This window comes from Orbicella franksi, chromosome 14 (assembly GCF_964199315.1).
Source record: "Orbicella franksi chromosome 14, jaOrbFran1.1, whole genome shotgun sequence".
Lineage (NCBI taxonomy): Eukaryota > Metazoa > Cnidaria > Anthozoa > Scleractinia > Merulinidae > Orbicella > Orbicella franksi.
In genome coordinates this window covers 20,908,207-20,921,070 of record NC_138158.1, presented here as the reverse complement: position 1 = coordinate 20,921,070, position 12,864 = coordinate 20,908,207, and the positions used below count along the sequence as shown (strand labels likewise).

General features: G+C 40.3%; 1 protein-coding gene across 2 annotated transcripts; it reads left to right on the top strand.

Annotated features, from left to right (window-relative positions):
* Positions 1 to 8,943: 8,943 nt before the first annotated feature.
* Positions 8,944 to 12,777, top strand: LOC145468294 (uncharacterized). Of its 2 annotated transcripts, none has more exons than XM_081451987.1 (3): positions 8,944 to 9,679; positions 10,073 to 10,525; positions 11,917 to 12,777. In XM_081451987.1, exons 1-3 carry the CDS (start codon positions 9,445 to 9,447, stop codon positions 12,225 to 12,227), a joined length of 999 nt encoding a protein of 332 aa, XP_081308113.1. In that variant the 5' UTR covers positions 8,944 to 9,444; the 3' UTR covers positions 12,228 to 12,777. The 2 variants fall into 2 exon arrangements, with proteins under 2 accessions (XP_081308113.1, XP_081308112.1); XM_081451986.1 differs by having other exon boundaries at positions 11,914 to 12,777.
* Positions 12,778 to 12,864: the final 87 nt, after the last annotated feature.

Genomic DNA, 12,864 nt, shown 5'->3' with positions numbered 1-12,864 from the left:
GTTTTCCAATTCCTACGGCGTAGTGTGGATGGAAAATATTTGATGCGTGTACGTTTAGAGTGAAAGCTCCGTTTTCAAATTCCTACGGCGTAGTGTGGATGGAAAATATTTGATGCGTGTACGTTTAGAGTGAAAGCTCCGTTTTCAAATTCCTACGGCGTAGTGTGGATGGAAAATATTTGATGCGTGTACGTTTAGAGTGAAAGCCCCGTTTTCAAATTCCTACGGCGTAGTGTGGATGGAAAATATTTGATGCGTGTACGTTTAGAGTGAAAGCTCCGTTTTCCAATTCCTACGGCGTAGTGTGGATGGAAAATATTTGATGCGTGTACGTTTAGAGTGAAAGCTCCGTTTTCAAATTCTTACGGCGTAGTGTCGATGGAAAATATTTGATGCGTGTACGTTTAGAGTGAAAGCCCCGTTTTGCAATTCCTACGGCGTAGTGTGGATGGAAAATATTTGATGCGTGTACGTTTAGAGTGAAAGCTCCGTTTTCAAATTCCTACGGGGTAGTGTGGATGGAAAATATTTGATGCGTGTACGTTTAGAGTGAAAGCTCCGTTTTCCAATTCCTACGGCGTAGTGTGGATGGAAACTATTTGATGCGTGTATGTTTAGAGTGAAAGCTCCGTTTTCCAATTCCTACGGCGTAGTGTGGATGGAAAATATTTGATGCGTGTACGTTTAGAGTGAAAGCTCCGTTTTCAAATTCCTACGGCGTAGTGTGGATGGAAAATATTTGATGCGTGTACGTTTAGAGTGAAAGCTCCGTTTTCAAATTCCTACGGCGTAGTGTGGATGGAAAATATTTGATGCGTGTAAGTTTAGAGTGAAAGCTCCGTTTTCAAATTCCTACGGCGTAGTGTGGATGGAAAATATTTGATGCGTGTACGTTTAGAGTGAAAGCTCCGTTTTCCAATTCCTACGGCGTAGTGTGGATGGAAAATATTTGATGCGTGTACGTTTAGAGTGAAAGCTCCGTTTTCCAATTCCTACGGCGTAGTGTGGATGGAAAATATTTGATGCGTGTACGTTTAGAGTGAAAGCTCCGTTTTCCAATTCCTACGGCGTAGTGTGGATGGAAAATATTTGATGCGTGTACGTTTAGAGTGAAAGCTCCGTTTTCCAATTCCTACGGCGTAGTGTGGATGGAAAATATTTGATGCGTGTACTTTTAGAGTGAAAGCTCCGTTTTCAAATTCCTACGGCGTAGTGTGGATGGAAAACATTTGATGCGTGTACGTTTAGAGTGAAAGCTCCGTCTTCAAATTCCCCCAGCGTAGTATGGACGGAAAATATTTCATGCGTGTACGTTTAGAGTGAAAGCTCCGTTTTCCAATTCCTACGGCGTAGTATGGACGGAAAACATTTGATGCGTGTACGTTTAGAGTGAAAGCTCCGTCTTCAAATTCCCCCACCGTAGTATGGACGGAAAATATTTGATGCGTGTACGTTTAGAGTGAAAGCTCCGTTTTCAAATTCCTACGGCGTAGTGTGGATGGAAAATATTTGATGCGTGTACGTTTAGAGTGAAAGCTCCGTTTTCCAATTCCTACGGCGTAGTGTGGATGGAAAATATTTGATGCGTGTACGTTTAGAGTGAAAGCTCCGTTTTCCAATTCCTACGGCGTAGTGTGGATGGAAAATATTTGATGCGTGTACGTTTAGAGTGAAAGCTCCGTTTTCAAATTCCTACGGCGTAGTGTGGATGGAAAATATTTGATGCGTGTACGTTTAGAGTGAAAGCTCCGTTTTCCAATTCCTACAACGTAGTGTGGACGGAAAATATTTGATGCGTGTACGTTTCGAGTGAAAGCTCCGTTTTCAAATTCCTACGGCGTAGTGTGGATGGAAAATATTTGATGCGTGTACGTTTAGAATGAAAGCTCCGTTTTCAAATTCCTACGGCGTAGTGTGGATGGAAAATATTTGATGCGTGTACGTTTAGAGTGAAAGCTCCGTCTTCAAATTCCTACGGCGTAGTGTGCATGGAAAATATTTGATGCGTCTACGTTTAGAATGAAAGCTCCGTTTTCAAATTCCTACGGCGTAGTGTGCATGGAAAATATTTGATGCGTGTACGTTTAGAGTGAAAGCTCCGTTTTCCAATTCCTACGGCGTAGTGTGGATGGAAAATATTTGATGCGTGTACGTTTAGAGTGAAAGCTCCGTTTTCAAATTCCTACGGCGTAGTGTGGACGGAAAATATTTGATGCGTGTACGTATAGAGTGAAAGCTCCGTTTTCAAATTCCTACGGCGTAGTGTGGATGGAAAATATTTGATGCGTGTACGTTTAGAGTGAAAGCTCCGTTTTCAAATTCCCTCAGCGTAGTATGGACGGAAAACATTTGATGCCTGTACGTTTAGAGTGAAAGCTCCGTTTTCGAATTCCCCCAGCGTAGTATGGACGGAAAACATTTGATGCGTGTACGTTTAGAGTGAAAGCTGCGTTTTCAAATTCCTACGGCGTAGTGTGGACGGAAAACATTTGATGCGTTTATGTTCAGAGTGAAAGCTCCGTTTTCAAATTCCCCTAGCGTAGTATGGACGGAAAACATTTTATGCGTTTATGTTCTGAGTGAAAGCTCCGTTTTCAAATTCCCCGAGCGTAGTATGGAGGGAAAACATTTGATGCGTGTACGTTTAGAGTGAAAGCTCCGTTTTCAAATTCACCCAGCGTAGTATGGACGGAAAATATTTGATGGCTGTACGTTTAGAGTGAAAGCTCCGTTTTCAAATTCCTACGGCGTAGTGTGGACGGAAAACATTTTATGGGTTTATGTTCAGAGTGAAAGCTCCGTTTTCAAATTCCCCCAGCGTAGTGTGGACGGAAAACATTTGATGCGTGTACGTTTAGAGTGAAAGCTCCGTTTTCAAATTCCCCCAGCGTAGTGTGGACGGAAAACATTTGATGCGTAAACGTTTAGAGTGAAAGCTCCGTTTTCAAACTCCCCCAGCGTAGTATGGACGGAAAACATTTGATGCCTGTACGTTTAGAGTGAAAGCTCCGTTTTCAAATTCCTACGGCGTAGTGTGGACGGAAAATATTTGATGCGTTTATGTTCGGAGTGAAAGCTCCGTTTTCAATTTCCCCCAGCGTAGTGTGGACGGAAAACATTTGATGCGTGTACGTTTAGAGTGAAAGCTCCGTTTTCAAATTCCTACGGCGTAGTGTGGAGGGAAAACATTTGATGCGTTTATGTTCAGAGTGAAAGCTCCGTTTTCAAATTCCTCCGGCGTAATGTGGACGGAAAACAATTGATGCCTGTGCGTTCAGAGTGAAAGCTCTGTTTTCAAATTCCTTCGGCCTAGTATGGACGGAAAACATTTGATGCGTTTATGTTCAGAGTGAAAGCTCCGTTTTCAAATTCCTCCGGCCTAGTATGGACAGAAAACATTTGATGCGTTTTCAGAGTGAAACTCCTCCGTCGCAGTGTGGACAGGGCCTAGAAAGTAATGAAGGGCAATTGCAATTATTAACTTTCCCGTTATTTTTTTTAGTAGTTGCTCAGTAAATTGTTTAAGTTAGTACATTGGACTTTTATGTGGGATGATTCGTAAAGTTAATACACGTTTGTGAAGCAACTTTGCTGTTTGTTGTTGTTATACTAATGCTGTAACGAAATCTGTTAAATTGGTTGGTTAACTCGGACGTTGACTACACTGGCACGGATCTGGGGAGGTGGGGGAGGGGGTTGGGGGGTTCGTTCGAACCCCCTAAATAAAAAAAAAAAAATGGGACGTTATAACACGCTGATGTGGCCTCAGAATGCCGGGGTGGAAATCCCATTTCCGAGGACCTCAATTTTAAAATTTTTAGGCGTAGTATGCCCCCAGACCCTCCTTCAGGGGACCGCCTCCCGCGGTCCGTATAGGGGAATCTTTGCTTACAATAATTGCCTCATCAGTATAAGGGCTTCAGTTTCTGATCTAGCTACAAAAATACTAGTTCTGAATATTGAAAGGGTATAGAATGATTAACTGTCCTAAGGAAGTTCAGCCCGATGTATTCAATACTTGCTGTGCGGCGCGAGTTTAAAAACTCCAAATTTTACAATCATCATCATCATCATCTTTATTTAAAAACACGGTAAATACATCAGGCATTAACAATTTAATATAAAAGCTACAACTTATTATGAAATACTATGTATACAGATTACTCTTCTATAATTAAAAATGTTGCTGAATATGAAAGAAAAGTAAACTAAATTAAAGCCTGTTTTACATGAATGTCGTGTCGTAATTAATTAACAATCGTCGGAAATTAGTCAGAGATGTTGCTTGCCTAGCAGCTGAGGGTAGACTGTTCCAGAGGACTGCACCACTATAGCCAAAGCTATTTTTGTAATGGTTAGTACGTGGCAAGGAAATAGCAAGCTTATTATCAGAATCGCGCAAATTGTAAGAAGTAATCACATCACTCCGCTGAATGAATTTCGAGGACAAATAATTGGGTGCGAGGCCATTGAAGGACTTATAGAGCTCATTAGCCCTTTTGCCACCCAGACATTCTGCAGGTTTTGAAAGCTTATTCCTCCTCGAATAGTACATCCAGAGAGCCAAATATTTCACCAATTACTATATTTCACAAGCTCTTTGAATGGTTGAAGTCAAGTCATATTTAGTATGAGGCCTTCTCTGCCCCAAAGTCGTATGTTAATGAGGGAAAGTGTAAACAATGACGTCAGCAAAGATTCGCCTATATATGTCGAACCCCGGCCCTCTTCTAATATCAATTCATGTAACAGCTAACTTTTTCCCATCTACAAATTAAAACTGATTAATCGCGATGTCTTCAGAAACAACCAACATGGCTTGTCTTTCTCGCGTCAACAAAATAAACAGGAAATGCAAACACCCATAGGAGTAAAAAAAAAATGCCAAGATTGCTATAATTTTAAACGGGGTTTCGTGAAAAATTTTGCCAGTAAATGATAGCGAAAAATAGAAATCATTTTCAGTAAACCCTTACGTCTGTTAGTTTTCTTTTGCCAAATGGATTATTCATCAGTTCGAGTCGTGATAATGTATCCTTTTTCATAAATCATGCTTTGAAAATTTTCAGTCTTGCTGTGCTGGCTTTTACCTGATTTGAAACTGATCGGTCTATATCCTGTTTAGTTTTTAGCGTCAACTACACTTCCCGCTAAAGCCGGTATTTGTTAACTACAGACTCTGTAGTTGCACCTCTCTACGACGGACACCAGCTGAAACTGGGACGGGACAAAGTGTCCATTTTTAGAGAGGCGTCAGTTTTATGGAGGTCCAGAATATGACACCATTGTAAAAAGCCCCTCTAGTGCTAGACTGTGAACAGGTTCTGGAGGCGCCGCTCGCCTATTTTTTCCCGTAGTCTCCGGGACTGTTCTAACTTCACAAGCTACACTAATCAGGTGCAGTGTCCTTCAAGTTACAACTGACACAGATACGACTTTGAGGTGCATCAAATGTTGTTCACTATAAAGTGATAAAAATTCATTGTGTACTAATCGTGTTGCAGCATAGAAATCAATTAGACAGACTTCAAAAAAAAAACAAAAAACAGTGATCATTGATAACGCAATACCAAATATTACTTTAACTTTAAATATATGCGTGATGGGCATTAAGTGTGATCGGAAACCACAAAAACACAAATTGTATTGAAATAGAAATTGAGGTTTGAAGTCCTTTGTCCGTAACTATTAGGTAAGACCAGTGTTACATAAGTTTTTTTTCATAGAGAATATATGAGCATTTCAACCTACCTACCTACCTACCTACCTACCTACATATATTTTTGATGACGTAGGTCTGCGTCTGGCAACCCAGAGGGCTGGTGTGGACCTGCCATAAAATATATACCTAAAAACTAAAATCTAAAATTATTAAAAATACATCCTTAGGATTCAAAAGCTACTAAAAGATAATTTAAAATGACTTAAAATTTACATTTCTATTAAAATTAAGTATAAAAGGAGTGTTTTAAAAATATAAAAATGCGCTATTCTTAGATTTAATAAGGCACGCCTCTTTCTCGAACTGTACTTGGTCTAATGTTTTTGAGGCTAGTTTAAGTTTTTCTTTAAAAAGCTGAAGAGAAGTAACGTTTCTTATGAATTTTGGGATGGAATTCCACACTATAGGGCCTCTACACCTTATGCTATTTCTTCCGAGTTCACTATGATAACGTGCTAGCGAGAAGTCATTCGAGCGCCTTAATTTGTAACTAGTCTCATTTCTGCGAGTTCCAAGTAGGAACGTAAGCTGCTCCGGTAGAATATCATTATGCACCTGATACATTATCGATGCGAGCCTCCGCTTGTAGATGTAAGTCAATGGCTTCCATTTAGCCCTTTTAAGGGCGTCACAATCAGGAGTTCCACTAGGGAGTTTATGGATTAGTTTTGCAGCTTTTATGCGTAAATGCTCTAAGTCATTAAATGAAGACAATGAACAGGATCCCCATACGGCAATGCAGTAGGTTATGCTTGGAACAATGCCTTTGTAATAGATTTCTTCAAGAACACAGGTAGGCAGTCCTTTCATAGACTTTAGGAATTTTAGTTTTCCTCCAAATTTGGAGTGGAGCATTTTAATTTGAGGTTTCCAGTTCAAGTTGTGGTCGATTACAACACCCAAGCAGGTAGATTTGGAGGTGAAATATATGTATGAGTTGCCAAATATCAGTGGTCTCATAGGGCCGACAAATGCGTGTTTGCAGATTAACATTGCTTCCGTCTTGCCAGTGTGAACAGTCAAGCGATTTTGGTCGCACCAGCTATTAAAATCAACTAATATTCGGTTTAACGCATCCACTATTTCTTCAACCTCCTTCCCAATGTAATACACGGTGGTGTCGTCGGCAAACATATGAATAAATCCCGTTGCGGACGAGTTGGGTAAATCATTCGCATAAATTGCAAAAAGTCTAGGACCTAGGACGGAACCTTGAGGGACCCCAATATTGACTGGTCGCAGCCCAGATCTTACTCCATTTACAGTGGCAAATTGGCATCTATTTGAGAGGTAACTTACGATCCACTCGTGGAAACCACCTGATATTCCTGCAGCTGATAATTTGAGTTGAAGGATGTTGTGGTCGACGGTGTCAAAAGCTTTTTTGAAATCAATAAATAGTACTCCAACTTTGTGGCCAGTATCAATTGCCTTTTTCCATGTTTCAGTGAGATAGCCGAGTAATGATTCAGTGGAGATTCCTTTCTTGAACCCCCATTGGTTTGAGTGGACAAGGCTATGCATCTCGAGATGATTGTCTAGAGAGTCGCAAACAATACTCTCTAAGATTTTGCTGTTTAAATTTAGCATCGTCAGAGGTCTGTAGTTCGCACAATCTGACTTGGACCCCTTCTTGAAAACTGGGATTACTTCTCCAATTTTCCAGTTACTCGGGTGGAGGCCGCGTTGAATACTGTTCTTAAATATACTGAAGAGACCTTCAAAGAGGGTGTCGCCTGCCTCCGCCATTTCACGTGACGTTATTTTGTCAGGACCCCCTGTTTTTTGTTTTATCCGAGATAGTTTCAGCTTAACTTGTTTTTCGGACAGGCCAATTTGGTTTACAGTGGGTGTTATACGATAAATGGTCTCGAATGGCTGAGCAGTCATGGCATCGTGGTCAAACTTTTCCGCAAGCTTAGTTCCAATGCTTGCAACGTAATCATTCATAGCTTCGGCCTTGTCGAAATCGTTTGTTAGGATGTTACTATCTCTGTCATAGACTGGTGGAATTGGTTTTCTCGTGCCGATGCCTTGTGCATTCTTTACCACTTGCCAGAAACCAGGACCAACGGATCTGTCCGAACAAGAAGTGAGCCAGATTCAGATTTTAATCAAAACTACAGTAGAATTCTCGAATTTGCTTACCCATCAGCAGGTCAGCTTTGAGCACTAGGACAGTTTACAGGTGATGCCAGTGTCTGTAACTTTACAATAGATAGCCTGCGAGCGGGCTCTTCGCGAGGCAAGTAAGGCAGTCTCTTCGCAGGTTAAACAGTACTCAGCAATTATCAAAAGCAAAGTATTCCAATGTAACAGGTTAAACAGCTGTTGTACCGCAAAACCCGCGTGTAAGAACCTGTATTTTTCTGGCAAAAATAGTTTCATTTCTTTTGAGGTAGTTATTAACAATCATAGGTTATTGTGTAGGGTCTTAATTAGGTTCTAAATTGCTATGAAGGAGATATAGTTGTTGATTACCAGAAAAATAAATAAACTTCGGTTTCAAACGGTTTGGTCCTTGAATTAATATACAGTATTTATTCACGACAGAACTATATTAGGTATTTTCTTGAAAATATAAATTTGCAATCACAAAGTCACACTCCTAGTAGGTTAAAATGTTTATCATAATCAGTAATTTAACTGCAACCCACGTACATATAAGAACCTGCTTGATCTTGATCTCACTGGAATGGAAATTTCTGTCAGCAGGTTCCTAAACCACTAGGTTCTTACACGCGGTTTTTACTGCATTCCAAATTTCCATTTCAAGTTATTAAAATTCTTATCAAGCTTAAAAGAGATGCGATCTTTGAACTTCAATGCGTTGGATTCGATAACAGAACAAATGTGGAAAAACACAAGTGGTCATGACATAGCCAGAAGAGAGGAACGGGCGGATTCGCAGGACTCCTTAAATTTGTGTCGATCAATAGTCTTCTCATGCTTCTAGCTAAATTCATCCTGGTCGAACTCTGTTGGATGCGTTGTTTCAAAAAAATAAATAGATAGATAATAAAAATACCGAAGATCATGGCAAAATATAGGGCGCTTTCTGAAAATTTCCAAAAATTTTGAAACGTAGCCGGACAAATGGGACGGAAATGTCCTGGAAAAGTTTCCAGAAAATCTAGGAATTGTCGAATTTGTGAAAAGGGAGCCATTTGACCGTGTGATATCAACATTTTAACACTACTTGTAGAACTCATCCGTCAAATTAAAGACTACGAACTGGAAAGTGCTGGAAACTGTTGCCAGACACGTTTACTATAGTATAGCTCCTGAGGGTCTGTAGAAGATTTAATAGAACGGTTTTAGTTAGAGATCAACCAATGGATATTTCAGGAAGGAAACGAGCGTTGAATATCCCATTTCCGAGTTGCCTTTTGACAATTATTATCCCTTTGTAAACCATTCGTATGAAAATGTGTTCCCCCTTACAGGTTCATTTTCATGCAAATCAAATTCATTTTTATATGGAAAATTTCGCTTAGATACAGAGGCCCAAGGTAGTAAAAATTAAGCTGATTTCTTAGTGCCAAGGCCCCGCCGACTAACAGGGACAGGTGGCTCTGGGGACTGATGAGAAAAGCGTTGGGATCCACGTGGCACGTCTAGCGTGACCGAAAAAATAAAAGAATTAACATAAACACAATTCCACGAAATCGTAAATTCCGAGAATCGAAATTTACGTTTACGATCTCTTTGTGTCAGGGAAGATGTCTTCATCGCGTAACTGGGAGAATCAAATCAGTTCTCACAGCAGTGAAGGGCTTAAGGATGTCGAGAAACGCGTCAAGGACGTCGACATTTCAAACCGCGAGGCGAAGAGATTTCGCAAGGAACATGAAGCTCATGATGAGGCAGAAAAGAATCATTTCCCGAAGATGGTGAAACTCAATGTCGGCGGCCACCTATTCTCGACCAGTCTGGCAACCCTGACTAAAGATCCAGGTGATTTGGAATAAATAATTACGTTTAATTATCGCTAAGGAAGTATCAAGAATTGAATACTATTAAAAGCTAACGCAATTAACGATCGAATTTCAGTTTCACTTTCTACATCATAGATCTTTGCTAAACATTCAGGGAAATATCGCTGCTTTGAGAGGGAATTAAGCATATTTCGGATGCAAATACCTGTATGTTTTTGAAATGCTGAAGAGGTCTGCAGAGATCCGTTCCTTCTCACAACAACATCTGATTCAGATAATTATGTTTGCGAGGTGGCTTAATTAACAAGACACATCTGCAGCTCTGTAACATTGAGTTCTGTTTACACATGTAACAATGGTTCCTTGTTTTACCAGACTCTTATACGCTTTCCTTGAATCATGTTTATGTCAGGTTCGATGCTACACGCCATGTTTTCAGGAAGATTTGACGCAAAGCCAAGCGGGGATGGATCTTACTTCATTGATCGTGACGGAACTCACTTCCGGCATATTCTGAATTATCTTCGCACTGGGCAGCTTATTGTGCCTCAAGACGAGATAATTCGCGTGGAGTTATTGGCAGAGGCCGATTTTTATCAAATTGAAGGAATAGTAAATCCGCTGAGAGGAAGTTTCTTCAAAGACTCTGTGATCTTGTCATTGGAACAACGTCAAACATTGGTGACCTGGCTGAAGGAAACCGGGCCCATCACAATCTCCAGTGAGAAATTGTTATACTGTGCCTCGCGTGATGGCTGGCGTGCTTCCGATTTTCACTCCTGTTGTGACAACCAGGGACCGACTGTGACAGTGATCAAGAGTGGAAATTACATATTTGGAGGCTACACAGAGAAAAGCTGGAATAGTGGGTATTTCTTGAGTACAATGTACTGATTGTCAGGGGGAACTATGCGATGCCAAGAGACGATGAGTTGGCGATGCATAATACAGTAGTCAGTGGAAACCCTGCCCCCACCCCTCACCCCAGCCCCCGCTCTTCGAACCCGGGACAGGTAGGAGGATTTAACACAGACCTTTAGAAAATGATAGCAATTGGGGAAAATAATTAGATTACTTGCCTCTACCCTGGTAAATATTACGAAGGTATTTGTTTTACAGCACTTGAAAAAACGTATGCTTCTTACGGAAAACCGCGGGAAGTTCTGCATTAAATTAAGTTTTATTATTTTGTATTTGTCTGATTTGTCTCTGGCAGCTAGACAGCTTTTTCAAATTACTCCATTGTCATCGAGACAAGGGGAAAGGAGAGGGAGCCTGGGATCGAGGTTGTGTTTTGCTAACAGGGGAGGGGGCAGGGGGTGAGTTTCCATTGACTAATTAAAAATTAGATCATGAGTTCGAGGTTTCTATCCCGCGATGGTTTACGAGGGCACAGCCCAAGTCAACTATTACGCATAGAAAAAGCGTGCAAATAATCTAATTGTTTTAGTATAAGTCTACTAGTCGTTTAAAACGTAATCTAAATTGTCTTCACAGATATTTCGAAAACACACAGAAGCGGTCGCCACTTCGTTAACAAGCGCACACTGTCCTGCTACACCACCGTAGTAGATAGTGCGTAGCTTATATGGCGTAGCCAATCCGAGAACGCCATTCTTTATAGAACGCTAGTAGATTTATACTAAGGGAAATGCTGTGTTGTGATGGCCCTCAAAGCAAGCCGAGGTAAAATATGATTTTCAGAACAATTTTATACACTTCTCGAACATACGCCCATGCCATTCCCGAAACGGGAGGAGTGTGCCACCATTTTGTTAAAATGAACAAAATCAAGTGGAGTTCGCCCACGAAGAAATATACTATATTCGTATTCCGGTATTGAACTGGAACAAGAGATCATCAAGGTACTTACCTTGATAATCTCTCGACTGGAACTAGCCGTGAAATGGAGGCTAATGAGGGCATTGCGGGGGAATATCATTAAAAAGAGACTCCCCGCATTAGCCTCAGTTTCAAGCTAGTTCCAGTCCAATACCGAGAATACTAATATGGCCTATTATAAAGGTTCCTTTTAAAATTTCAGACGAACTCATCAGGCGCTCTTTACACGCTCAGGGGGAAAATATCAAAACAATTAAGCAATACTGTACAACAATTAGAAAAATACATCTACTTCCTAGTGGCTTCAAGAATTCCTCTTTGGATTTTAAGGATATAAGGGTACTGTAGTTGATGTAGTCCTCGTGAACGTTGTTATTAATATATATCTGATAAGATATTTCATTTCTTCAGAAGATTCTTGGATTTACAAACGAGCACCAGACTCATTCCTGTTCAGTCTTGTCAACCCAAGTGGTCTGCCACCAACAAAGATGCCTTTGATAGCTGGAAAAGAAGAATATGCTATCTATTGCGACAGGGACTGTGGACCAGTATTTGGTGAAAGCTATGATCTTATAATTTCCTCGGCACCAAATTCATACAGTTGCGTGGTAAACCTGGGCAACTCGTACCAGTGCCCAACCGGTCAAAATGCCAAAACGTTTCTAACCGGAGATCAATACTTTACTGTCAGTGAAATGGAAGTTTTCGGTTTTGACAAGTAAGAAGCTTATACTTTTTGACTGAACTGAAACACAATTTATCAGTAAATTGATTAAGTTGGTTTAGAAAATAGCCTGAAGAAAATACGCGCACGCTCACATGTCCCCTACGGCGTGTTTATTAATATTTGTACGTTTGCCAATCTCTCTTAATTTTTGTCTTTCAACCTATTTTGTATTGTATACTGTATTAATTATTAGTTAGTTTAGTCAGGCAGCCTTAGAAATTACACTTTTGAATTATGCTGAAGGAGTTTTTACCGTGTATAAATAAAGTTATCAACTCAACTCAGCTTTGTTTCACATTATTGCTATATGCTGTTGTCTACTTAAACGACAGACAAAGACTGGCCACTATCCAATCGCACGTTAATTAAGGACAATTATTAAGACTCACAGTTCTTTAATTTCATTGATATACGGTTTGTACAGGTCATGGAATTTATAATTTCAATTTCCAGGCCTGGAAATTAAGTGAGGGTCATGCGTGAAGTCATGGTAAAGCAATATGCTTTCTGAGAATAAAAGGCAGAAAGATTGAAAAAAAAAAAAACATTGAAAAAATAAACACAATCACGCATCTTATGCATTGTTAAGTTGGAAAATACCTTAAATAAATGATTGTTTTAACAATACTCTG

Coding starts and splice junctions, on each gene's coding strand:
- LOC145468294 (XM_081451986.1), top strand. CDS start 9,445: ATGTCTTCATCGCGTAACTGGGAGAATCAAATCAGTTCTCACAGCAGT. Junction 9,680..10,072: donor AACCCTGACTAAAGATCCAG/GTGATTTGGAAT, acceptor TGTTTATGTCAG/GTTCGATGCTACACGCCATG. Junction 10,526..11,913: donor CACAGAGAAAAGCTGGAATA/GTGGGTATTTCT, acceptor TCATTTCTTCAG/AAGATTCTTGGATTTACAAA.